The sequence below is a fragment of the Emys orbicularis genome, chromosome 1 (genome assembly GCF_028017835.1).
Source record: "Emys orbicularis isolate rEmyOrb1 chromosome 1, rEmyOrb1.hap1, whole genome shotgun sequence".
In the NCBI taxonomy this organism is placed as follows: domain Eukaryota; kingdom Metazoa; phylum Chordata; order Testudines; family Emydidae; genus Emys; species Emys orbicularis.
In genome coordinates, this window is record NC_088683.1 from 127,962,680 (window position 1) to 127,987,803 (window position 25,124).

The window sequence follows — 25,124 nt, forward strand, 5'->3', positions numbered from 1 at the left end:
AAATATTACACATGGTTTAAAAGCAAGCGTGTTTAATGATTAATGATTAATTTGCCCTGGCAATCGCGGCCAGTACAGCTACTGGAAAAGTCTGTTAACGTGTATGGGGATGGAGCGGAAATCCTCCAGGGACATCTCCAGAAAGCTCTCCTTCATGTACTCCCAAAGCCTTTGCAAAAGCTTTCTGGGGAGGGCTCCCTTATCCCGTCCGCCATGGTAGGACACTTTACCACGCCAGGCCAGTAGCACGTAGTCTGGAATCATTGCATAACAAAGCATGGCAGCGTATGGTCCCGGTGTTTGCTGGCATGCAGACAACATCCATTCCTTATCTCTCTTTGTTATCCTCAGGAGAGTGATATCATTCATGGTCACCTGGTTGAAATGGGGTGATTTTATTAAGGGGACATTCAGAGGTGCCCGTTCCTGCTCGGCTGAACAGAAATGTTCCCCGCTGTTAGCCACGCGGTGGGGGGGAGGGGTGAAGTGATCATCCCAGAGAATTGGGTGTGTGTGTGTGTGGGGGGGTAGTTGGGTTTGTGCTGCATGTTAACCCGGAAACCCCAGCCCCTCCTTTTACATTGCAAACCCATTTTAAATGGCCAACCCAATGGGTCCTTGGTATGGGAAATGAGGGCGCTGCTGTTTGAAACCATTCCCACATGTTATGAAGGTTAAAAAAGCCAAAAGCCTGTGGCTTACCATGGCTGCCTGCAAGCCGAATTCTGTTGCCTGGCACTGCATGAGTGATCTCTTACACCAAACCGGCAGGCCCTCAATATAAGAGGAAAAATGCGACCTTGTAACGAAAGCACATGTGCTGTGTAATGTGAACAGCAAAATTTAATGTGAAAGAGAGTACCCATTGTTCTCTAAAATGTGTCTTTTTTAACCACCTCTCCCTTCACCTCCACCAGCTGCAAATGTTTCTCCTTCGCAGAGGCTAGCGAAGATTAGAAGGAGAAAACGGCGGACTCGGGATGATATGTTCATGGAGCTCCAGATGTCCTCCCACACTGAAAGAGCACAGCAGAATGCGTGAAGGCAGTCAATGTCAGAGTGCAAAAAAGCACAATATGAACGAGAGGAGAGGTGGCAGGATGAATCGCGGGCTGAACAGAACAAGTGGCGGGCTGAAGATGATAGGTGGCATCAGCTTGCAGACAGAAGGCAAGAGTCGATGCTCCGGCTGCTGGAGCATCAAACTGATATGCTCCAGCGTATGGTTGAGCTGCAGAAAAGGCAGTAGGAGCAGAGACTGCCGCTACAGCCCCTGTGTAACCAACAGCCCTCCTCCCCAAGTCCCATTGCCTCCTCACCCAGACGCCCAAGAACCCAGTGGGGGGGCCTCCGGCCACCCAGTCACTCCACCCCATATGATTGCCCGAGCATCGGAAGGCTGGCCTTCAATAAGTGTTAAAGTTTTAAAGTGCAGTGTGTCCTTTTCCTTCCCTCCTCCCCCACCCATCCCGGGCTACCTTGGCAATTATCCCCCTAGTTGTGTGATGAATTAATAAAGAATGCATGAATGAGAAGTAACAATGACTTTATTGCCTCTGCAAGCAGTGCTCGAAGGGGGGAGGGGAGGGTGGGGTGGTTGGTTTACAGGGAAGTAGAGTGAACCGGGGGGGAGGGGGGCGGAGGGTTCATCAAGGAGAAACAAACAGAAGTTTCACACCGTAGCCTGGCCAGTCACAAAACTGGTTTTCAAAGCTTCTCTGATGTGCACCGTGCCCTGCTGTACTCTTCTAACCGCCCTGGTTTCTGGCTGCGCGTAATCAGCGGCCAGGCGATTTGCCTCAACCTCCCACCCCGCCATAAATGTCTCCCCCTTACTCTCACAGATATTGTGGAGCGCACAGCAAGCAGCAATAACAATGGGGATATTGGTTTCGCTGAGGTCTATCCGAGTCAGTAAGCTGCGCCAGCGCACTTTTAAACATCCAAATGCACATTCCACCACCATTCGGCACTTGCTCAGCCTATAGTTGAACAGGTCCTGACTACTGTCCAGGCTGCCTGTGTATGGCTTCATGAGCCATGGCATTAAGGGGTAGGCTGGGTCCCCAAGGATAACGATAGGCATTTCAACATCCCCAACGGTTATTTTCTGGTCCGGGAAGAAAGTCCCTTCCTCCAACTTTCGAAACAGACCAGAGTGCCTGAAGACGCGAGCATCATGTACCTTTCCCGGCCATCCCACGTTGATGTTGGTGAAACGTCCCTTGTGATCCACCAGGGCTTGCAGCAGCATTGAAAAGTACCCCTTGCGGTTTATGTACTCGGTGGCTTGGTGCTCCGGTGCCAAGATAGGGATATGGGTTCCGTCTATCGCCCCACCACAGTTTGGGAATCCCATTGCAGCAGAGCCATCCACTATGACCTGCACGTTTCCCAGAGTCACTACCCTTGATATCACCAGGTCTTTGATTGCCCTGGCAACTTGGATCACAGCAGTCCCCACAGTAGATTTGCCCACTCCAAATTGATTCCCGACTGACCGGTAGCTGTCTGGCGTTGCAAGCTTCCACAGGGCTATTGCCACTCGCTTCTCAACTGTGAGGGCTGCTCTCATCCTGGTATTCTGGCGCTTCAGGGCAGGGGAAAGCAAGTCACAAAGTTCCATGAAAGTGCCCTTACGCATGCGAAAGTTTCGCAGCCACTGGGAATCGTCCCACACCTGCAACACGATGCGGTCCCACCAGTCTGTGCTTGTTTCCCGGGCCCAGAATCGGCATTCCATGCCATGAACCTGCCGCAGTAACACCATGATTTGCACATTGCTGGGGCCCGTACTTTGTGAGAGGTCTATGTCCATGTAAATTTCCTCATCACTCTCGTCACCGCGCTGCAATCGCCTCCTCGGCTGGTCCTGGTTTTGCTTTGGCATGTCCTGGCTCTGCATATACTCCAGGACAATGCGCGTGGTGTTCATAGTGCTCATAATTGCCATGGTGATCTGAGCGGGCTCCATGATCCCAGTGCTATGGCGTCTGGTCTGAAAAAAGGCGTGAAACTGACGGAGGGAGGGAGGGGCGACTGACGACATGGCGTACAGGTACAGGGAATTAAAATCAACAAAGGTGGCTGTGCATCAGGGAGAAACACAAACAACTGTCACACAGAATGGACCCCCAAAGATTGAACTCAAAACCCTGGGTTTAGCAGGCCGTTGATTTCACGGAGGGAGGGGGAAGCAAATGAATACAGAACAAATCTGGTCCATCTATTTTTTACATCTTAAGCTGGCAGCAGACGGTGCAGCATGACTGATAGCCATCGGCATCTTCTGGGTGCTTGGCAGAAAATGATGTACTACGACTGCTAGCCATCATCGTCAAGACGGTTCAATAGGCCAGGAGACAAACCATGTCTGCCCAGGTGCCTCTGATTGAACTCACTGAGGAATACGACGATGACAAATACCAGTCGTAATACACCATCCACTGCCAAAAGGCAAGGGGCTGCTGCTCTGTAGCAATGCAGCCCCACGTCTGCCAGCACCCAGATTGCCGATGACGGCTACCAGTCATACTGCACCGTCTACTGCCAAAAGGCAATTAGCTGCTGCTGTGTAGCAATGCAGTACCACGTCTGCCGGCACCCAGATGACATATGGTGACGCTGAGCTGAGCTGAGCTGAGCTGAGCGGGCTCCGTGCTTGCCGTGGTATGTTGTCTGCACAGGTAACCCAGGTAAAAAGGCGCGAATCGATTGTCTGCCGTTGCTCTGACGGAGGGGGAGGGGCCTGACGACATGTACCCAGAACCCCCCGCAACACTGTTTTGCATCATCAGGCATTGGGATCTCAACCCAGAATTCCAATGGGCGGCGGAGACTGCGGGAACTGTGGGATAGCTACCCACAGTGCAACGCTCCAGAAGTCGACTCTAGCCTCGGTACTGTGGACGCGGTCCGCCGACTTAATGCACTTAGAGCATTTTATGTGGGGACACACACAATCGACTGTATAAAACCGATATCTATAAAACCGGCTTCTATAAATTCGACCTAATTTCGTAGTGTAGACATACCCATAGCTACTGCCTCTCGCAGAGGTGGAGTTATGAAGTCGATGGGAGAGCTCTCTCCCGTCAACTTAGAGCATCTTCACCAGAAGAGCTACTGTAAATTTGTAGTGTAGACCTGCCCTAAAGCTGTTTTGATACTCTAATGCCTCTAGGCCAACTCTCTTTCAGATTCCAGAGAAGGCTTTTGGAACAGCCAAAGGAAAGACTTCTTCCCAGAGAATCCATCCCAGGTTTTTAATAAGTGCAGTGTACGTTGAGAAAGGATTTTAGTTTAGTCTGCTTTGTGTGACTCCTCAGGCAGTGCAGACATGATAAATAAAGCTCATAGTTATGTATCTTAAGACGGCATCTTAGTGCCTTGGCTTAAGGAGCTCCTAGTCATTCAGCATATCTAAAAAACAAGTCCTAAGTCTGTTCCGCTTGTTGAATTCACTGCTCTAGCCGAGCACTACAAGTCTGGGCTTTCCAAAATTGGATCTACAAAAATCATCAGCAGAACAGAACAGGCCCAGGCACATTTGGGGCCAGATCCCCAGGTGGCGTAAATGAGCATTGCTGCACTGACTTCAGAGCGATAGGGATTTACACCAGCCGAGAATCTGGCTCTTCATGTTTCTCTAACCCCAGGAGATCGTTTTACGGCGCTGGGCCGGCTGCCATGCCATCATTTCTTTAATTTATGGAGTTTTGTGGTGTATTTCTTTTGTAAGGACTACTTGGAAGAATTTTTTGAAAGAAAATATGGTTGTGCACAGCGTAGTGGGCTTTTATTATTATTTGTATCTTTTTGATTCCACTTCCTACATAAGTGATGGCCCCCTAAACGGTGCACTAGTGGGTGAGGTGTTCCCTCCCCCACTTATGGCATTAAACATTAATTAAATGAAAAGTGTTATTTGCAATTAAGCCAATTAAAAAGACGGATAGAGAACGCAATGTCTTTTTATGATGAAACAAACTCCTTTTATTCCTCATATTAAATCAAGGTCATTGTGGAGAATGCATGTTTGAAACTGGAAACACTGGAGTTATGACAAACAGGGAAAATAAAACCATGCTGCTCATAGTGTTAAAAACTATGTGAAAAAGTTGACAAGACATGGTACTTCAATTACCTCTCCCCCCCCCCCAAAAAAAAGACCTAGGTGATGATTGAGAAGGAAATAATAAGCAAGGGTGGGATAAAAATAAAAGAAGCCAAAGGACTTGTCTACACAGTGTCTTAGTCCACACTAGCGGGGTGTCAATTCTAGCATGTGCTAGTGTGTTGTGCACTAAGGGTATCACTACACAGCAAATACAAACCTGCTGCTGGCCCATGCCAGCTGACTTTGGGCTCCCAGGGATCGAGTTGCGGGGCTGTTTCACTGCTAGTGTGTTGTGCACTAAGGGTATCGCTACACAGCGAATAAAAACCTGCTGCTGGCCCATGCCAGCTGACTTTGGGCTCCCAGGGATCGAGTTGCGGGGCTGTTTCACTGCAGTGCAGATTTCTGTTTTTAGGACCCTCCCACCTCGCAGGGTCCTAGAACCTTGGCCCTACCCCAAGCCGAGAAGTCTACACAGCAATTAAACAGCCCCTTAGCCCGAGCACCATGAGCCCAAGTCAGCAGTGGAGATAGACATATCCAAACTGGCCCATGTGGAACCTGCTGGTGTGCACTGAAATTTCCCTTGTGCATGTTAACATAGTACTGTTTGAAATGGGCTTACATTCATGCCCACTAGGAAACTTTTAGTGCACACCAGCTGGGACCACATGGGCCAGTTAGTGCACAACACACTAGCACCCAGCAGAATTTCCATCCCATGTGGTGGATTCAGTTCAAGAGGTTTCAATGTGAACCATTTCTATAGTTGCAGACTATATCCCTTTTGCTTTGATTTTGAATGAATCGAAAGCCACAGAGGAAGCAGAACTTCTAAGCTTTGCTTGGCTCTATCTGTAACTGTCGCTCAGCTCAAACACTCTCAAAACTAGGCCCTTGAACACAAATGTTTTGGATGCATCTGCACTACAATCACAAGGTGCGATTGCGGCTGGTGTAGACATACTGGAGCTAGCTTTGATCTAGCTAGCTCGGGTACTGGAGCAGCAATACCGCAGGAAGCCGAGTTTCAGCTCAAGCTTAACTCCCCAAGTAATTACCAAAGGTTCTGGGTGGGCTTGTACAGCCCGTGCCGAAGCCTGGGCTGCTGCAACTTCACTACTCTGGTGCCTGTAACCAAATGCAAAAGTTGCTCAGAGTTTCCAATATAGTTCAATCCAGCAAGGATCAATGTCCATCTCCGAGTTGCTGTTTTATCTGGGTGGGTAGGCAGACAGATACACATATGCATATAGACTCATATCCATGCACATCCATAGGAAGATATACAGTATATAATTACATTTCGTCTGCCCTGCAGGAAAGTTCTTGCCCTGCTGGGATAATCCCATTGAATACCATTGAAATCCTGTAAAAAATATTGTCTTCCCACAGGACCAGTGGAATGTCATGACTCCAGTACTATAGATAGATCTAAAACATGTCACATCCAGGGCAATTGTGGAGCTCTCTCTTCTTACACAGCTTTGTAAGTCTATTTTAGGAAAGATAAGAAACAGCAACTGTTGTACCACACAAACCGCGGTACAATGCAGTCAAATAGTATGGGATGAATCAGCTGCTCATGAGATTAAGGGAGGGGTATAGCTACAAAATTCAGACCCTGGTCCAAGTTCCAAGACGTCCTCCCAGTCCCTCTCCCCACCTGAGTTCAAGGGTGTTTGGATTAAAGGTTTTCATTTTAGCCCATCCCTACTTGTCCAGCAATTGTTAAACAAGAGAGGTCCCTACTAAAAGCCTGTCATACGGTCCAACATAGATCCACTGAAGTAAGTATAAGAGTAAATCCCATATACATTACTAAGCACTTCTGTAAGAGACAATCCAATGAATAAAAAGTGAAGCGCTTGCAGACCCAATTAACAAACTTGCACAGATACCTACGGGGATGTAGTCAGAGTTCATTTCAGGGAGGCAGAGGAGCTCAAAATTCACATTTTGCCTTATTCCTTTTTATTCACGGACCTGCAGGAATTCATTCTGTCCAGTTGATGATACTGTGGACTTTTCTTTTTAAGCTAGCACTTATCTGTGATAGTCAGTGGCAAATGCAAGAGAAATGGCTGACTCAAAATCTGGCTCTTCCTTTAGCTTTCAATATCTAGTCAAAGGAACAGAGAAATCAACTGACCCTACATTTACTGAAATTATTTACAAAATAAGTTAATTAAAATACCATTTCTCTTTTAGAGCCTAGTGGTAGCATTCTGTGCAGACACTAATGAAATCTGGGTTTAGGGCTTCATGCAAAGTCCACTGAAAACAATGGAAAGGCTCCCACTGACTTCAGTGAAGTTTGGCTCAATCCCTTACAAAAGAAACTATAGCTCTGGTACACAGACAAAGAAAACAAAACAGTGACATGGAGTATAGATTATTTAGTTATCTACCGATCTGAGTACTGGTAGCAGCAGCATAAGATAACATAGAAACCTCTGGTGCCACCGTTTTGTATGACGTATGACAAGTGGGGAAAAACAACCATGCCTTAAACCCTACCAAGCACTGATGGTAACATCAGTAGCAAAGCCAAGTCTATATGTTCACAGGGAAACCTCAACCTATTTAAACATGATTGTGGGGAGTTGATTTTGATAAACACAGCACTCCCTGTGACTTGTCCTTGTCTACATTGGCGAGTTAGTTCTGGTCAGCACCTTGTCATCCAACTCAACTCTCTACATTATGTTTAAATCCAATTACCTTACCTAGCAAAAGAAGCTCTCATAGACAATAGAACTTATGAATTTTTGTACTCTGCTTGTCTGTAGAGAGGTATATCTCACCTTCTATTTCAACCAGAGTGTCAATCACTACACCAACAGCTATTAACAGCTCTTATGGGGGACTTTCTACTTCCTTAGTCCCTTGGCATAGCTGTAATGCTTAATTAACGCTCAGGAGTCAGGAGAAAAAGCTTAGCATTTTTTAACTGCAGGTGCGCTGTCCGGAAAACACATAATAAATAATAATACCGATACCTAGCTCTTATATGGTGCTTTTCATCAGTAGATCACAATTGCTTTACAAAGAAGATCAGTATCATTATCCCCTATTTTAAAGATGGGGAAACTGAGGTACAGGGCGGTAAAGTGACTTGCCAGAGGTCACCCAGCAGACCATTGGCAGAATCAGAAATAGAATCCAGACCTATTGAGTACAATCTGATGCTCTATCCAGTAGGCAACACTGCCTCTTTTATACAGAACTAGTTTACACAGGGCATGCTCAGAGGCTTAAGGTTGGTATAAGCATAGTCAGTTTCACAGGGAAAACATGATACCTACCCTTTGACGTTAACTGGCTGTTTCTCTAGTACAAAGACAGCCATGGTTTTTCTCCAGGAGTCAAAGCAGCTGAGGTCCTGATTGGAGAAGAGATGAGTGAGGGCCCAGCCACACCCTGGCCTTCAGCTAGTAGGGTGTGATGAAACAGGAGCCAACATCAGCTGTACAACAAACTCCTTGCTGAGAAAGTGAAGCTGTGTTTCACAGCGAGGGAAAACAGTTTGATATTTGGTGAACTCCAGTTAAAGCTATCGCCTCCATCTTCCAATTTACATTGTAGGAGGAAGATTTAATTAGTGGCATAAACTATAAAGGATGCAAAGCCTGCACATAATGGAAATGTTGGCTTTTGTACTGTCTTTTTACTTGATTATGAATTATTATTATTATTATTTCTGTTAATCTCATTAATTTGGATATATTATCTGGGGGGGCAGTGAGGGAGAAAAATACTTTAAATAAAATGACCATGCTAAGCGTTCGTTAGTCACTAAGATTCCTTTCACTTGACTCTGTCGGGTTTTTTTCTGCTGTGCTTGTGCCAGCTCACTTGGCTTTCAGGAATCAACAGATGTGGAAAAGGGAACATCACTGACACAAAGCCAAAAATGCCCCCACCTGTCTTTACCCTGATTTCTCTTCAGTCACCCCAAGCACGGCAGTCAGACGGCCTTCGGTCACGCGGATTCGGCGCCGTTTCTGCGGGTGATCTGCCGGTCCCGCGCCTTCGGTGTACCCGCCCCCGAATTGCGGCCGAAGCCACGGGACCGGCGGACCTCCCGAAGGCTGCCTGACTGCCGCCCTCACGGCGACCGGCACGCTGCGCCCCGCGGCTTGCCGCCCCAGGCACGCGCTTGCTGCGCTGGTGCCTGGAGCAGCCCCTGAGTCACAAGAACTCACAGGTCCCGCTAGAAGGCAGCAGTCCTGGCCTGTCATTTCATTCCCACAACGCCCTACCACATGCCAGGGCATTAAATGTTAGGAAGATGGTTAGGTCCATCATTCCATGCTTGTGAGCAGTTACCAACAATAGGTTGCCTTTGAAAAATGCACCATTAAAGAATAGATTCTTTGGGATCCCAACTCTATCAGCTTGGCCATCCAAATACAGCCTCACATTCCTTCTTTTAGCACTGTGGTACTGGAGTATTCATCTACGTAATGTCTCACACATACAGATTTATGGCTGTATTTGCTAACCCCATAAGTAGTAAGGGGGAAAAAATAGAACATAAGATTTTGTTGGAAACAAGTAAAGGTCATTTGTCTCATCGAATCTTGTCCTTTCATAGTACTCCTGTTCCCTCAGGGATATTTCTAATTGTTTCTTGATTATTCTAGCATTTTGCCTCTAACATTGCTGAGCAGCTATTCCATGTCTTTTATTAGCTTCTTCATGCAAGAGCTAGTACCAAACTCTCTTCTGAACAAACCCGAAGTGAGGCTTCAGCGACTAAAATATGATCTGATTCTCAAGGTGCTTTACCATCAGCCACAGAACTATACTGGTATTTCAGTAAACACAAAGATCACTGAGCTGTGGGGACATTCATGCTCTCGTCACAGATGATACAAGCTGTGTGGGTGTAAGAAAAAGACTGAAGAGGTAACATTCACACAATGACACACTTTCACAAAATGTACCTCTCATGGCATGGTGACAATCAAGAAGGTGATGGATCAACTAAGAAAATCCAGGGCTTACACATATAAAACTTTTTGGACACAGAAGTGTCCATTTCCTTCCTGGGCCTCATGCTCACTACTTTGGTAATATCTCAAGCACAACAACTTCTGGGTTAGTTTGGCCTACAGACTCTAATCATCTTGTGGAGTTTCTACCACCCTGACAAGTTGAAAGGATGAGCTTCCATAGGTGGAGTACCGCCAGTTCTCTACACTGACTTGGGCGTACTCCACAGCTACTGTACAGTAAGTGCACCTTCCTCCACAATTGGGCAGACCTAAGGGTTAGGCCCTCCCACCAGGTGGAATAACACAGTTCCATCTCATTAAAGGCATCATACTCACCCACAGAAAAGATAATCAGCACGGATCTTGATCCTGCAAACACTTATGCAGGTGTCTCACTTCAAGCTGATTTCAGGGAAACTAGTCAAGCACTTAAAGTGAAGCACATGCATTAAGTGTTTGCAGGATTGGGGGTAGAGATTCTACAATATTGTGATAAGTCACATGCTTTATATGCAGGCACTACTGGAGGAACTTTTTATGAACCAACCAGAGATCTTTTCCCATTCTCCACCAGGAAAAAGAGTTTTGTGCTGCCTTATTTGGAGCCTTACAGACTCTCTTTGTTATGGAAAATTTACACCACTAGATGCAGAACTATGGGGGGTAAATACCTTTCTGAGGCTATGTCTACACTAGCACTTTTCTTGGTGAAAAACACACCTCTCTGACCGACAAAAGTTTCATCGACCAAAGCGCTGGTGTGCACAGTGCTGTGTCAGCTGGCTGACACCGCTTGTTGGGGGTGGTTTAATTATACCAGCGAGAGAGCTCTCTGCCGCCGGCATAGAGCAGCTACACAGGCAGGGCTGGCTCTAGGCACCAGCATCCCAAGCATGTGCTTGGGGCGGCACTTTTCAAGGGGCGGCATTCCGGCTTTGTTGTTGTTGTTGCTGCTGCTGCTTGGGGGGGCAAAAAACCTGGAGCTGGCCCTGTACACAGGAGGCCTTACAGCGGCACAGCTGCAGCGATACAGCTGTGCCACTAAAAGGTCTGTAATGTAGACATGGTGTGTAGTGTAGACATAGTGAGCTCAAGAACTGAAGCAACTATTTACCAGAAAAGATCCAAGGGGGGGGAAGGGGGAAACATATCCTGCATATCTGGTCAGCCTTCTCAAATATTAAGTTTTATTATTTTATTTATTTTTATTATTACTGCCTAGAGGCCAAAACTGAGATCAGGCCTACTGTGGTACGCTCTATACAGTCACATATTAAGAAACAGTCTCCCTTCAGGAGAGCTTCTAGTCTAAGCAGACAAAGAGTAGGAGAGGAAACAGAAACACAGAGTAGTTAAGTGATTTGTTCAAGGTCAATGACAGAGCTGGGAATAAAACACACTTTTAATGCTGCCAGACCAGTCCCGTGCCCTCCCCACTAGACCACGCCAACGCCCCCAGAGTTTTAATACTTTTGGTTGAATGATACAACATTTACGCTAAATTTATCCCTACCATGTTTATAGGCATTTGCTCATGCATGAAAATAATTTCCTCCTTGGAGAAGGCTGTCATGGCACTGGCTTGCTTTGCTTGCACTGGATGCCCTCATTTCCTCCTGTGTTTTATTGTGAAAGCCGGCTGTATCTGTTTACAGGCAATGCAGATGCCAAAAAAAGTTCTAATTTTAAACTTCATTTTTTTAAAATCTTTCAAGGAAGCCTGTAATTATAAACTGGATATTTAACCTAAAGACAAGTAAAGTATGTTTTCAGGCTCTTTAAGACATCGTACACATTTATAACATCACAGAAGGCCTCTCTTGGATAAACACATCTCAAGGTTTCCTTCCACAGCCTTTAAAAAAAAACCATATTTATATTGTTTTTAAATGAATAACCAACTCAAGAGATGGAATAGTTCCCTTGAGTAAATATATAGTAGACAGATTTATTTCTTTCAATTACAGAAGGTGCCTGGTGGTATCGACTGTAGTAAAGACTGCAAAGCTTCCCCTCTACTCAACATGTGTAAAGGTGGATCAGGTCCTGTGGGCTTCATCCTGCAGGGTGCTAAGCACTCTGGCCCAATGCAGCAAAACACATAAGAATGTGTATAAAGCTATGCACATGAGGAGTCTCGCTGATGTCAATGGGATTGATCATGTACTTAAATTTATGCCAGTGTTTAAGTGTGTCTGTGGATCAGGCTAGAGTGCTCAGCCGTTTGCAGGATTGAGCTCTATAAAAGGATTTTTGTAGCTAGCACAGTTCTGATTCCATTGAGGCCCTTCTCTTTCAAGTAAAACGTCTCTCACTGGAAGCACCTCTGGTTCATCAGTGATTTGCCCACGAGGTGAGAGGGAGCTTCACCATTATCGTGTGATGACCAGAATTATCTTAAAAACCATCAGACGACCACTGTACGTGGATTCCTCAAAAAGAATGTGTCATGGTCTCAAGTATCTTCATTCAGCTAATGGTGCTGTTGTCGCTCTCAAAGAGAACTGCTAGCTATGCATGGATGGAGTCCCACGGAGTCCTCTTGCTGGGATCCCCCTGGGTGAAGCAAAGTAGGACTGCAAGAATCAGCTCTGCTATTAGACAGCACTGGGAATCAGAGTGTGCGGGCTATCATTTTAATGTATTTTATCAGTGTTGGTAACTTGATTGGAATCGCCTGAGTTAAGCTTATAGGTCCTCAAATAGGTTTCCCCCTTGCTACTGGTTTCTCCATAAGAGAGGAGAACATGGTTTCTCCATAAGAGAGGAGAACATGGGCTGTGTCATGGAGAATGATTCCATACACAAAAAGGAGGTCAGATAAACATTATTGTCATTAGAGGTGGCTGAGAGATTTCTTTTCTACAAAAATGTCAAGTTTTTAAATCTGAAAACTGGAAACTTTAAATGTGTTGGTCTTAGGTTTTGGTGGCTAAGAAATTCTCTTTTCTCTATGAAAAGCAAAATATGTTAATCAAAACCAAAACATTTTAATGACAAATTTCATTTTGACAAACTCCTATTTTTTAACAAAAAAACCCTTTTCATTTTAAAAATTCCCACCAGCTCTAATAATCATGCTTTTTGACATTTCCTAAAACTTGCTTTATTAGACTATAAAAGGGGAGGGCAGGGGAAGCCAGTAGCACTGGGTAGCTGCAATAGCCTGCTGCAATAGCTGTCAGAAATAGTCTGGATGTCAACATATGGCCAAACAAGAGGTTCACCAGGGAGCAGTCATTCATTCCGAGAATAAAGCTCTCCAACACCCAGCAGCAACACAGAGGGTTCCTGCAACATCAATCAGGAAGTGGAAGGGTGGGAAATATAAGATATCATCTTGAAACAGAAGAGAGGGGTAGAGAAGCACAGATGAAATTACAGGCTCCTTGGTCTATTAATACCTCTGCTCAAAAAGACAGATGAAAACTCATGTTTTATCTGTACTTTATTGGCTCACTTAAGGCTCAACAATGTCAGGCTGACACAGATATTTCATTGCCCAGCCTCCCTCAGAAAAGAAAAGATGCTGATATCCTGCATAAAGGGCAGCTTGTAACTGTACCATTCCAGAAGCAGAACCAGGAACAAACTGTGACTCAGAGCCACAAATTATCATAGTACTTGAGTTCTTTCAAGGATATTTCTAATTGTTTCTTGATAATTCCAGTAGTTTGCCTCAGTAACATTGCTGAACAGCTATTCCGTGTCTTTTATTAGCTTCTTATTGAAAGAGGTAGGACCACAAACTCATTCCCTTGCTCCTCCTGCTCTGGAGGGAGGAAAGATGGGGGAGTAACCTGCTACTACCCTTGGTCAAAAACAAATTATTTTCAGTCTATGCCAGCTCAGGTTGAGCTGTTCAGTGTAGAGAGTGGGACTCAAGACTACACCCATTCCCTGTCCGCCCACCTGCGGTGCCTTCTCTCACCCTCCGCTGTGACCAGTGACCTAGGTAGTCTGCACAGGTGTGTAAGATGAGACATCAAGAGAGGGAAAAATCACTATTGTGATCACAATTTTAGGTTTTAATTCTCATCTAACAAGTAAGGAATTTCTAGTACCTAGGAGAGATTCTATCATTCTCTACATACATTTTATTTATGTCCGTCACCATAGGATTTAAGCAACCGAGTTTTTTTTCAGCTTCAACACTTTCCGTGGTTGGCCTACAGGGTGTTCTGCTCCTCACCCTTAGGAGTTGTAGATACACATGTGTGGAGTATGTGGGGTGGAGGGGCAGCATTCCAAATAATGAGGAGGTTCGTCCTATTTAGTTAAACAGCATGACATTGTTCACTGAGAATGCCTTGTCTTTAGCTCTGACAAGTGGTCATCTGAGAACCAACAGCTGCACTGTACCTGCAGATCACAGTATTCTAGGGGTGGTATAAAATGAGAATTGATAGTAAATCAGTGGGTATTTTGATATGGCCTTTTGTAACTTATCTGAATTAGAAACTGGAGGCTAGGTTTCTTTGGCTACTTTTATGTATTTAGCTATGGGATAAAAATCCACAACAAAATTCAATCACAATATTTTTTCTCTGTGATGGGTGCTCTTCTGTTCAGTTCTAACCATGACAGGATTTGTCATCTCACGACACGTAGTGTGAACTTTCTGCATTTCATTTGTTTTGACAGTTACTTGTAGTTTTATGTTGCAGGTTTTCTTACTGCTGCAGATGTGTCCAATTGTTCAAGGCTAGCTATAAATGATACTATATTTGGCGTGGCAGAAATGGGATGCAGTCTAGTTAAGGTACAAGAGAGCATCTGTTGCTTTGCTATACAGATCTGTTTTTATTTTTTGCTATGAATATATAACAGTACGTCCTGGAAAGGGAGAAAGATGCAGCATCACTGCAAGTGCATTTGATGGGAAGGCCTATGTTGTTGATAAATAACATGAATTCATCAATTACCTCTGGGAAGTTAGTCCACATAAGGAAAGTATTATTGTATTTCCTACATACTAACAGTTTATATTTGGAAGTCATATTACATCCAGGAAAGTGTTCACGCAGGACAGGGTCAGGAGTTCCCATAGCTGTACCTTGCAACTGCAGATTCTCTCTTGCCATTTCCCATTGAATGTGAAGTGGTTACAGGTACAAATAAGATGAGCTAAACTGGTGACCATGTTTCATAGAATCATAGGACTGGAAGGGACCTCAAGTGGTCATCTTGTCCAGTCCCCTGCACTCATGGCAGGACTAAGTATTCTCTAGGCCATCCCTGACAGGTGTTTGTCCAACCTGCTCTTAAAAATCCCCAATGATGGAGATTCCACAACCTCCCTAGGCAATTTATTCCAGTGTTTAACCACCCTGACAGTTAGGAAGTTTTTCCTAATGTCCAACCTAAACCTCCCTTGCTGCAATTTAAGCCCATTGCTTCTTGTCCTATTCTCAGAGGTTAAGAACAATTTTTCTCCCTCCTCCTTGTAACAACCTTTTATGTACTTGAAAACTGTTATCGTGTCCCCTTCTCAGTCTTCTCTTTTCCAGACTAAACAAACCCAGTTTTTTCAATCTTCCCTCATAGGTCATGTTTTCTAAACCGTTAATCATTTTTGTTGCTCTTCTCTGGACTTTCTCCAATTTGTCCACATCCTTCCTGAAATGTGGCACCCAGAACTGGACACAATACTCCAGTTGAGGCCTAATCAGTGCGGAGTAGAGTGGAAGAATTACTTCTTGTATCTTGCTTACAACACTCCTGCTAATGATGTTTGCTTTTTTTGCAATAGTGTTACACTGTTGACTCCTATTTAGCTTGTGGTCCACTATGACCCCCAGATCCCTTTCCGCAGTACTCCTTCCTCGATAGTCAGTTCCCATTTTGATTGTTCCTAAGTGGAATACTTTGCAATTGTCCTTAGTGAATTTCATCCTATTTATTTCAGACCATTTCTCCAGTTTGTCCTGATCATTTTGAATTATAATCCTGTCCTCCAAAGCACTTGCAACCACTCCCAGCTTGGTATCATCCACAAACTTTATAACTGTACTCTCTATGCCATTATCTAAGTCATTGATGAACATATTGAACAGAACTGGTCCCAGAATTGATCCCTGCAGGACCCCACTCGTTATGCCCTTCCAGCTTGACTGTGAACCACTGATGATTACTCTCTGGGAACGGTTTTCCAACCAGTTTTGCACCCACCTTATAGTAGCTCCATCTAGGTTGCATTTCCCTAGTTTGTTTATGAGACGATCATGTGAGACAGTATCAAAAGCTTTACTAAAGTCAAGATATACCACGTCTACTGCTTCCTCCCTATCCACAAGGCTTGTTACCCTGTCAAAGAAAGCTATCAGGTTGCTTTGACACGATTTGTTCTTGACAAATCCATGCTGACTGTTACTTATCACTTTGTATTCGGCTATTTTATAGCCCTTTTGTTAAAAACAAGTTAATGCACAAAGGCTATCTTCATGAAAGACTTTGGTATAAAGAGAAGTAGCATTAAAAATAACTAATGCCCCAATCCTGCCTCATGCTGGCAGACCCTTACATTTGCATGGAGTTCTGACGCCTTCAGCAGGGCACCTCAATGGCTTAGCCAGCAGGAGTCCACCTGCATGAAGCAGCTTGTAGGACTGATGCTTAAAAGGGTGCGCTCAAAGTTGTAATGGTTATTTAGATCTTCAGTTCTCTCTCTCTCCCCGAGGAAATCGCTGGTTTTCCTAATGTATAAGGGAAGTTTCTGGACAAGGGGATACAGATGTAAAGCAATAAAATATTATATATATACACACACACATTTTATATATATGTGATTGATAGATAAGACGGATAAAAATGAAATGGAAAGGAAAGACAGATATAATATTGAATAAATACTGAATGTTTGGTTTGAACTTTCGCTTTATCTTTATGTATCCATGGCTGTTTGTTTGTTTGTTTGTTTGATATATGTAGCTACATGCAATGGTAGGTGCATTTTCTATATACAGTGTTTATATATATTAGCACAAGTCATGTCAATGTCATGTTAATGCAGTGAAGAAATGTAAAAGGTAAGAATCTTACAAGAACAGTTCATAATTTAAGGACTTTTCAACTTTACATGAGAAATCACAAATCTAAGAGTTCGAACCTTAAAATCTATCAGCTACACCCAGAAAAGTTTTGAACACCAGAATTTTTTTTTAAGCTTAATACTTTCCCAGGGATGGGCAAGCCAGCTCAGATATGATGGGAACCAGTCCAAACTCAAAATCAGACCTGAATCCAAACTGATTAGCGAGTTTTAAAGAAATAAATAAAATGATTCTTTCCCCATTTAATTCTCACATGCCTCTGTACTTCCTTGTTCTGGTCAGTAAGAGTAATAAGATACCAACATAAAGACTGGTCATGTATTTCCTGGTTTCTAGCAAGTAAAAAACACTACTGCATGAAGGTCAGACTGACAGATTTCCTGCCCAATCCCTAGACAAGGGGTGGAACCCCCTCCCTAAAAACTTCTCCCCAGCTAAGAATAGAAGAGCTATTATTTCAATACATAAATTAAGTTGTACAGAAAACGCACAACCTTAAAAAGCTTTAGGCTGTTATTAGGAATGTACATTTTCTGCTTTTACCATATCTTCTACAAAGGCAACACTTACTGACTGGAGGTTATCCATTCTGATGAGCCAACGATTTCTCTCTACATGAATCAAGGTCTACAGGAGTTTATTGCCTTTGAAATGTCTACATTTAATTTGAAAGTGCAACCTATATCAAGTGATCTGATCTTACTGTGACATCACATTCACTGTGATATCAGAGCATAGCAACAAATTTGTCCACAAAAGATACTGCTACACTACATTACACACTGTATTAACATGGCAGCTTGAAACTTTTCTCCACAGGAGACAGAAGAATATTGTCTAAATATATTTGATCATTTCACGTTGAATATATTGATAAATACGTTTTCCTCTGTAGTTGTTATTTTGCTGTTTGTAATCCTTTTGTACATATTGGTTTGTAAATTAAAATGATTTCTGCCAAAGTTTTTTTTTCTTTTTCAACAAATAAGAAAAAAGAAAAAAGAATCAATGTAGGTTTTGATACATGTACATTAAAATGAAAAATATACTTCATGGTTCTTTTAATCAACCTATCTATAGATAGACTTCTCTCATATTTCCAATGTAAAAAATAAATAAATAAAAAAAAAAACATTTCCACAATCCGAAGCACAAGGTTAGACTGTCTTAACCACAAACCAAAAGGTAGCAAAAAATATACAGAGGATTTAGCCTTTGACAGAGTCCAGGCAAACCCCATTTTTACTTATTAAGGACCCAACCCTGGTCATCCAAAGATCACTCGTACCTGCTATAACCTTTCACTACCCTCTGCTCACTGGAGAATACTCAGAACATCCACTGAATTAAAACACTAGGACCGCACAACCACTCCTTAGTCACCACAAATCATATGCTCCACAATAATCTCCTTTGATTTAGTTTACATGCACTCTGGGTTAGCCTTTGTCCACAACCTTTAACCCGGTGGGGTCTCTCTTGTCCAGCTTTCTTTCCTTAAATTGTGTCACCTATCTGCTAAAATGGACCCAAGTGTGTGACAGATTGATGCTCTTCAAAGGGCCTGATCCAAACCCCAAAGTCAAAGAAAACACTCTTACTGACTTCAGTGGCCTTGGGATCACATCCAAAATGACAATCACGTGCTTTTTCCTCCCTTTAATCCTCTGGGATCATAAGGGGAAAGGAATTTGCATGGCACAGAATGGGGTTTCTTGCCACTCTTTTCTTCTGGCATGTCTAAAAGAAAGCACTGGAAGGAAAAAAGCTGGGAATACCATTCCTTCAAGTACACAGGAAGGCTCCCATTGAATGGTATAGTCCCTCTTGCCCTGAGTGTCTGAGTGTAAAGAGATCTTAGGAATGTTACTTAGCTTTCCTCTCTCATGAAATGGCTTCTAAATATTTTCTTAACATGCTGTGGTTAACAGAATAGCTCAATAGCAGTATGACTGTCGCAGAGAAGCGATATGCATACGAAACATGGCTCTACCACTTCAAGATGCAGTAGTAACAGGAACATGCCTTCTGATCATCTTCCATTCTTCTATACTTCAGCTAACTTAACCTCAAAGAAGCTGAAAAGGAAGGACAAGCCGTGTAGACCTACACAATAGATCAAGAGAACTCCAGTTACTGCGGAGTAACCTTCCTTTCTTCATTATAAAATTGCCCGTGCAGATCCCCAGTTCTAACAGACTGGTAAGCCGTAGACAACACCCAGAGTAAATGGTGAGTGCTTCATTATACAGAAAGTGAAGGAGTGCCCTTCTGATTTAAACATCTGATGGCTCCTGAATCAAAAAAGTAGTGTGGTCAGGCTGCAAGAGACAATTCTTATAGGATAAAAGGTTTTCTGACAATAAAAACAGCTGGTGCTGTCCTTATCTGAAAGGATGCACACACAAGATTGCTCGCCATCTCACAATTTCTTTAATATTCTTTCCCTTCACTGGACACTATTCACAGAAAAGCAATGGAAATAAGGTCTTTGTCCACTTGCTTTGCAATGGTCTCCGCATCTGCCTTGGAGTAAGAAATCTAGCTTTCTAAAAAGATGCTATTCTCTTTGGACAGCTGCCTCGGATTGCTTTTGACTGTTGCTAGGAACTTTGGAAGTGCATGTGCATTCCACAATGACACACTGGAAAGCATTTCAGAGTATAGTGAAGGACTGAGGAGCAAGCTATCTGAAATAGTTAAGTATTTTATCAGTAGCATTCAAGTACAGTATCAGAAGTCTCATTTCCGAGCTATGCAGTAAGCACAGGGACCTCAAGCTTGATGGGCATCCAGTGTATGATTTCTAATGGAGTCTGAGTGCAAACTGGAGACAGAACAGCTGACACCCTTACTATAAGACTATTCTTGGAAACAAAGCAATACACAAATCTCAGTGAGATGGATTTTGCAGGCTTGATATTTATAGTGAGAATAGTTAGTGGGGGAGGAGGACGTTGTTGGTTTGTACCCAGCATGTATAATAGCTTTATCACAGAGCACGTTTTTAAAAGCACAGATGTATTAAGCTTCTGAGAATTCTCTAGCAGCCTTTTTGTCATTTTAAATTGGACTGTATTGGTTTGCCAGATGTACATTGGTGCTAAAATGAATGTATAATAAATGTTTAAAAATTAGCTTCTATATCTCTGCTCTATCCTAAAAAAAACCAGTACAAATAAGAATACAACATTAGTTTTGGAACGGAAGCCCTAAATTATACTTCATTCAGCAATTGGGAAAAACAGTTCAGTTCAGTGGGACTGAAATAATACTTTTCATTTATATGTGTCTTCTGATCAAACCAAAAAATTAAGTCCTCAGTAATGTAACACATTTATCTAGACTAGGATACACAGTGTATTTTTAAAACATGCTCATTAATATGTTTTAACTACCATGTTTTTACAATACTAATTTTATGCTTATCTAGACACAACTTACAAGTTAGATATTATCACTATTTTACTGACAGGGAAACAGAAATGCACTATTTTGTCTATTGTCACATAGGAAGTGTATGGGAAAGGTGGGAACAGAAGCCAGATCTCTAGTTTCTGACTAAGTCCTTTAGCACAGCATTGAGCAATAGTGACAAGCTCATTATGTCATGGAGGGACTATCCTTGATTGTGTGGGGCCAGATTTTCCCAAGATAACAGTACCCACATCTTCCACTGTGACATTTACAGCTAGATTTTCAAACAAGCTCTATTGGGCGCTGAGCTCTCTCAAAAATCTGGCTATTAATTTTGGCTGGATATACATTATAAATGGATACATGACACAAATAAAAAACTAAACTTGTTAATATTTTGAATATGTTATATATAGACATAGCTCTGTAACAGTATGGAAGTTTCTAGGGCCCTGCACAGAAATGGAAGACTCTTTTGCAAAGTCGTCTTGTCAGGTGTTAGAACGATCCATAGATATGCAGAGCTCTCTGATGTCCTATGAGCTGGTCTATTTACTCCAGCCCAGGTGTAAAAGAAAACTTGAGTGCCTCTAGGAGGTGGAAGGGACTAGAGCAAAGACAAAGAGGTCCTGGAGGAGAAAAAGCCTACATGGAATAGCCAAGCTCAAGAGACAGCTTACTTTGAGGTTTATGTTACATTGTTATTTGAGTAAATAAAAATGAACCCCTGGATGGAAGTAATTTTGGACCACATCCAATGTGTGTCTCCTCTGTGATTTGAGCAGCATGATAACTCTAACTGCTTATAAGCACCTTTTATCTAAAAAGGTCCTAAAATGCTTTACACACTTCATAAACAGGACTCACTTCACCCACCACTATAATACAGCCATAACTGGGGCAAAATGCAGCAGTTGTTTAACAGCACTAAAAGTTTAGGAATACAACTGAGGAAGAATACAGTAGCTAATTAAAACTGTAGAATAAATGTAGGTAGGTGGAGTGTAATGGCTCTCATCACAACTGGCTCAGGACACTGGGATTAATATCCAAAGTCTTGTACAAACATCAACATATTTAAAGACCACAAGGGATCAGGACTTCAGTTTTCCATCTCATCCAAAATACACTTTCTCCAACAGTTCAATGCTCCATACTATCCCACTGCAGCTTGGAATGAATACTGACTCAGGGACAAATTCATTCCTCCACCAACACTGAACTCAGAGTGGGGACTGAGAGGATGAGGGCTTGTGATGCTGACAGTCGTGGTTATAGAGGACAGCTGTCCAAACCACAGCCCTTCACAACTGGCTCTAACTGATATCTCCATAGAAAGGCCAAAGACTGAATAGGGGACAGAGACGAAATTATCCTCTCATCCTCAGGCTCAGGATTAAGGTTCATTGGCAGTATAGCTAAACTTTGCAAGTCCTCTGCCTATTTTGTTACCATTGTGAGGACAAAGAAAGGAATTGATTCTCAAGGCACCTTTATAGTGCAGTCAATTCACTTAAAATATTCAGATCTGTTGGCAAATGTTGCTACATAATATAATACAAACAAGCTTGAAAAATCTTCCAGCTCTCATTTGTTTTCAGGGGCTGGAGTGTCATTATCATTAGGAACAAAGAGCACTTCATGAGAATTTAGCAACACTGTTTGCGTAGGTTTATAGTGTAACAAACAATTTTTTCATTATTATTGTGTCAAATCTACCAGAACATAATTTGGTGAATCAGTAATTCCACAGGGGTGGAATGTGTTTTATTGTTTACAGTAATAAAAGCAATTTTTCCCTAGCTATGTGAAGCCAAGTGCCACTTGTATTTTAAATATTTACACACTATTCTACTTTAAAAAAGAAAATTAAAATTGTATCAGCCCTTATTTTACAAAAAAATTCAGTCTCCCCTTTTGGATTATTTGATGGTTCAGCAATCAAAGAAATTTATGAACAAATTGCAGTTGAATGCTTTCCAAAAACATGTATGACTGAGAACGCTAAGATAACTTTTCAGAATGCATTCAAATAAATAGCATTATGATGTTAGCCACACAGTAAACTATACTCAGTGGTGTGCAGAAGAAAACATGTCCATACAAAGCCACTGAGATATAACAACTGAGCAGTGGTTTAACCCACTTCCAGTTTTCAAAAATCCATAGCACCTCTATTATATTTATATTGATCTCACCTTCTTCTGTAATGCCGTAACTTCAACTGTCAGCATATCAACTCGCTGATTCAGGCACTGGTTCTCCTCTTGCATTTTCCCCAGCATGACTCGATCAGTGTGTAACCTCATTTGTAACTCCAGAAACTGAGAAAGAACACAGGGACTTGTTAGACAAAGCAACTTACATGATTATTAAAACAGGAATCAAATGCCAAAGTCGATTAGACAATGAACCACGCTGTGATCAGCAAAATTTCTTACACACAGCATGATGGAAGATTTGAAGTTGTCCCAGTTTCTCTTGCTCCCCCCAATAAAAGTACTTTATATTAATATTAATCTAAAGACTCATTAAAAAATAAGTCTGGAAAGTATCTAAGGAGCAAACTAGATATACTTCAGTTTGTTTTAATCTACTTTTACATTGCACTGCATTTTACCAGAAATTCATTCTTTCAGCAACTTAATTAACTTCACAGATCTTATAATTGCATGCATAAGCCATGGGATTTTTATTCATATATTTGTTTAGCCTTTACTGCTTTTTTTCCTAATGTGTTTTCCCATAAACATGGGATTTGGGCATCTTGGTGAGCTACACAATTATTAATGCAACATACTAGGTATGAATTATTATGGGGGTTTTTCCATGTTCTCCCATGCACAAAGAGCAACCATGTACTCCAGTCTCAATTACTTAGATTAAGAAAATCAATAAAAGTGTAAAGTCTTCCTGCGACAGTGCAGTGTGTGTGAGACACGCTTTGTAACAACAGCCCCCGTGAATGGAAAGACCAGAGAACCTCTCACAGCAGCAAGGCTCTTAGAAATTTAAAGGTGCAGTACGCAAAAAAGGATGTAAGTTACAGAAGCTACATTGCACCCCAGGCTTCCACTTTCAGCTTACAGTATTTTTATCTTGAATGAGAACTCTCTCGGTTGTGTTTGGTGTAATAGCTATGAGTCCAAAGGTGTTATAGAATATGATCAGTGTTTATTAGGATAAAATTAACCTACCCGAGCAGGAAGGTTCTCTACTATAAAGTGCACTAAATTGGTCTGAGCCAGTTTACAATGGTTTTCACAGAACTCCACCCATAAAATTCGCTGTTAATTTACAGGCAATATATCATTTAAACAAAATCTCACTCAGTGATGCCAGAATCTGAAGGCAGGACACTTGCCTAGCAACTTCTGAGAGTTGGATTTTGCAAACTGATCCTTTTACAAATGCCAGATATACTGCAACCATCCACAGAGAGATAGCCAGCTCAAATCCAGTCTCATAGGGCTCAGATATAGCCTGAAAGCAGGAAACCAAAGCTCTGCCAGGGCAGAGTAGATATGAGTACCAGTCCGGCTGCCCTACCCATGGAGCAGTTTTTGCATCAGCCTTAGATGAGGGGAGTGCCCAGATACTCTTCTGATTGAAGGGTAAACATTGCAAGAGCACAGCAACCTTGAGGAAAGGTGGTTTATGGGGGGGGGGGGGGGGGAAAAATGCTGGTCCAGGAGGAAGCTCTCACCCTTTTAAACATTGTGAAGGTTGACTTACACATCACATAACTAACATTTATTCTTTAGCTCCTCAAAGGCCAATAAAAAACAACAACGCTCTAGCCAATTGGTCACAATCAGGGGTCCACCCCATATAGTCACCTAAGGGATTTCCTGGACTGTCACTGAGGAGAAGCGATAGGGTGGTAGAGTCTTAATTTAATTGGAGTAAATGAGCCCAGAGAGTTAAAGGTGTTAACACAACCCTGTCATTGTGCCAACACTAAACAGTCAAACATGATTCGGGGTTTTGCATGCCAAGACCTCAGCCTGCTTAGTACCATGGCAAACACACTAGAAAATTAATGCCAAAGTTTGGGAGTTTATTGATCAGGATACACAAGCAAAAAAAAAAAAAAATCAGAACAAGACAAAATATTTTGGAATTGAAATTGAGTGATTATGCAAAACAAAAAAAAACTTATCCAAGTCCCTTTCTCAGAGAGCAGTTGATGGTTAGAGTCTCTTATTTTGTCAGGCAGAGAAGACAGAGTAGTTCTCTTATTCAATTCTGAGTTGTGAATGATAGTCACTGTGATGGTTCTTGGGATATACAACACTGAGAGTCATCTTGTTACCTTTGCCTCCAGTGTGAGGGAGTCTGGCTTGTGCTTAGCTGCACGTCAGCTCCCCAACCATCCTGTTACCACTCAAGCACTCTCCTTCGGGCTATGCCAGCCCTTACTTTGCCTTGCTGTTTAACAATAGGTACCCGCCAGTCCCTCTGAAGCATTCCCTTGTGCTATCCTTTCTTGGTAATGACTGGAGGGGTGTTAACGGGCCTCTCGTTAACAGG

General features: G+C 42.7%; 1 protein-coding gene across 1 annotated transcript in view; it reads right to left on the minus strand.

The window, feature by feature from the left end:
* The window catches only part of LMNTD1 (lamin tail domain containing 1), a 318,801-nt gene that overhangs the window by 173,384 nt on the left and 120,293 nt on the right, over window positions 1–25,124 (minus strand). The window contains exon 7 of the mRNA XM_065423769.1: window positions 22,790–22,915. Coding sequence (XP_065279841.1) covers window positions 22,790–22,915 — 126 coding nt within the window. The remainder of the gene's footprint in view (window positions 1–22,789; window positions 22,916–25,124) is intronic.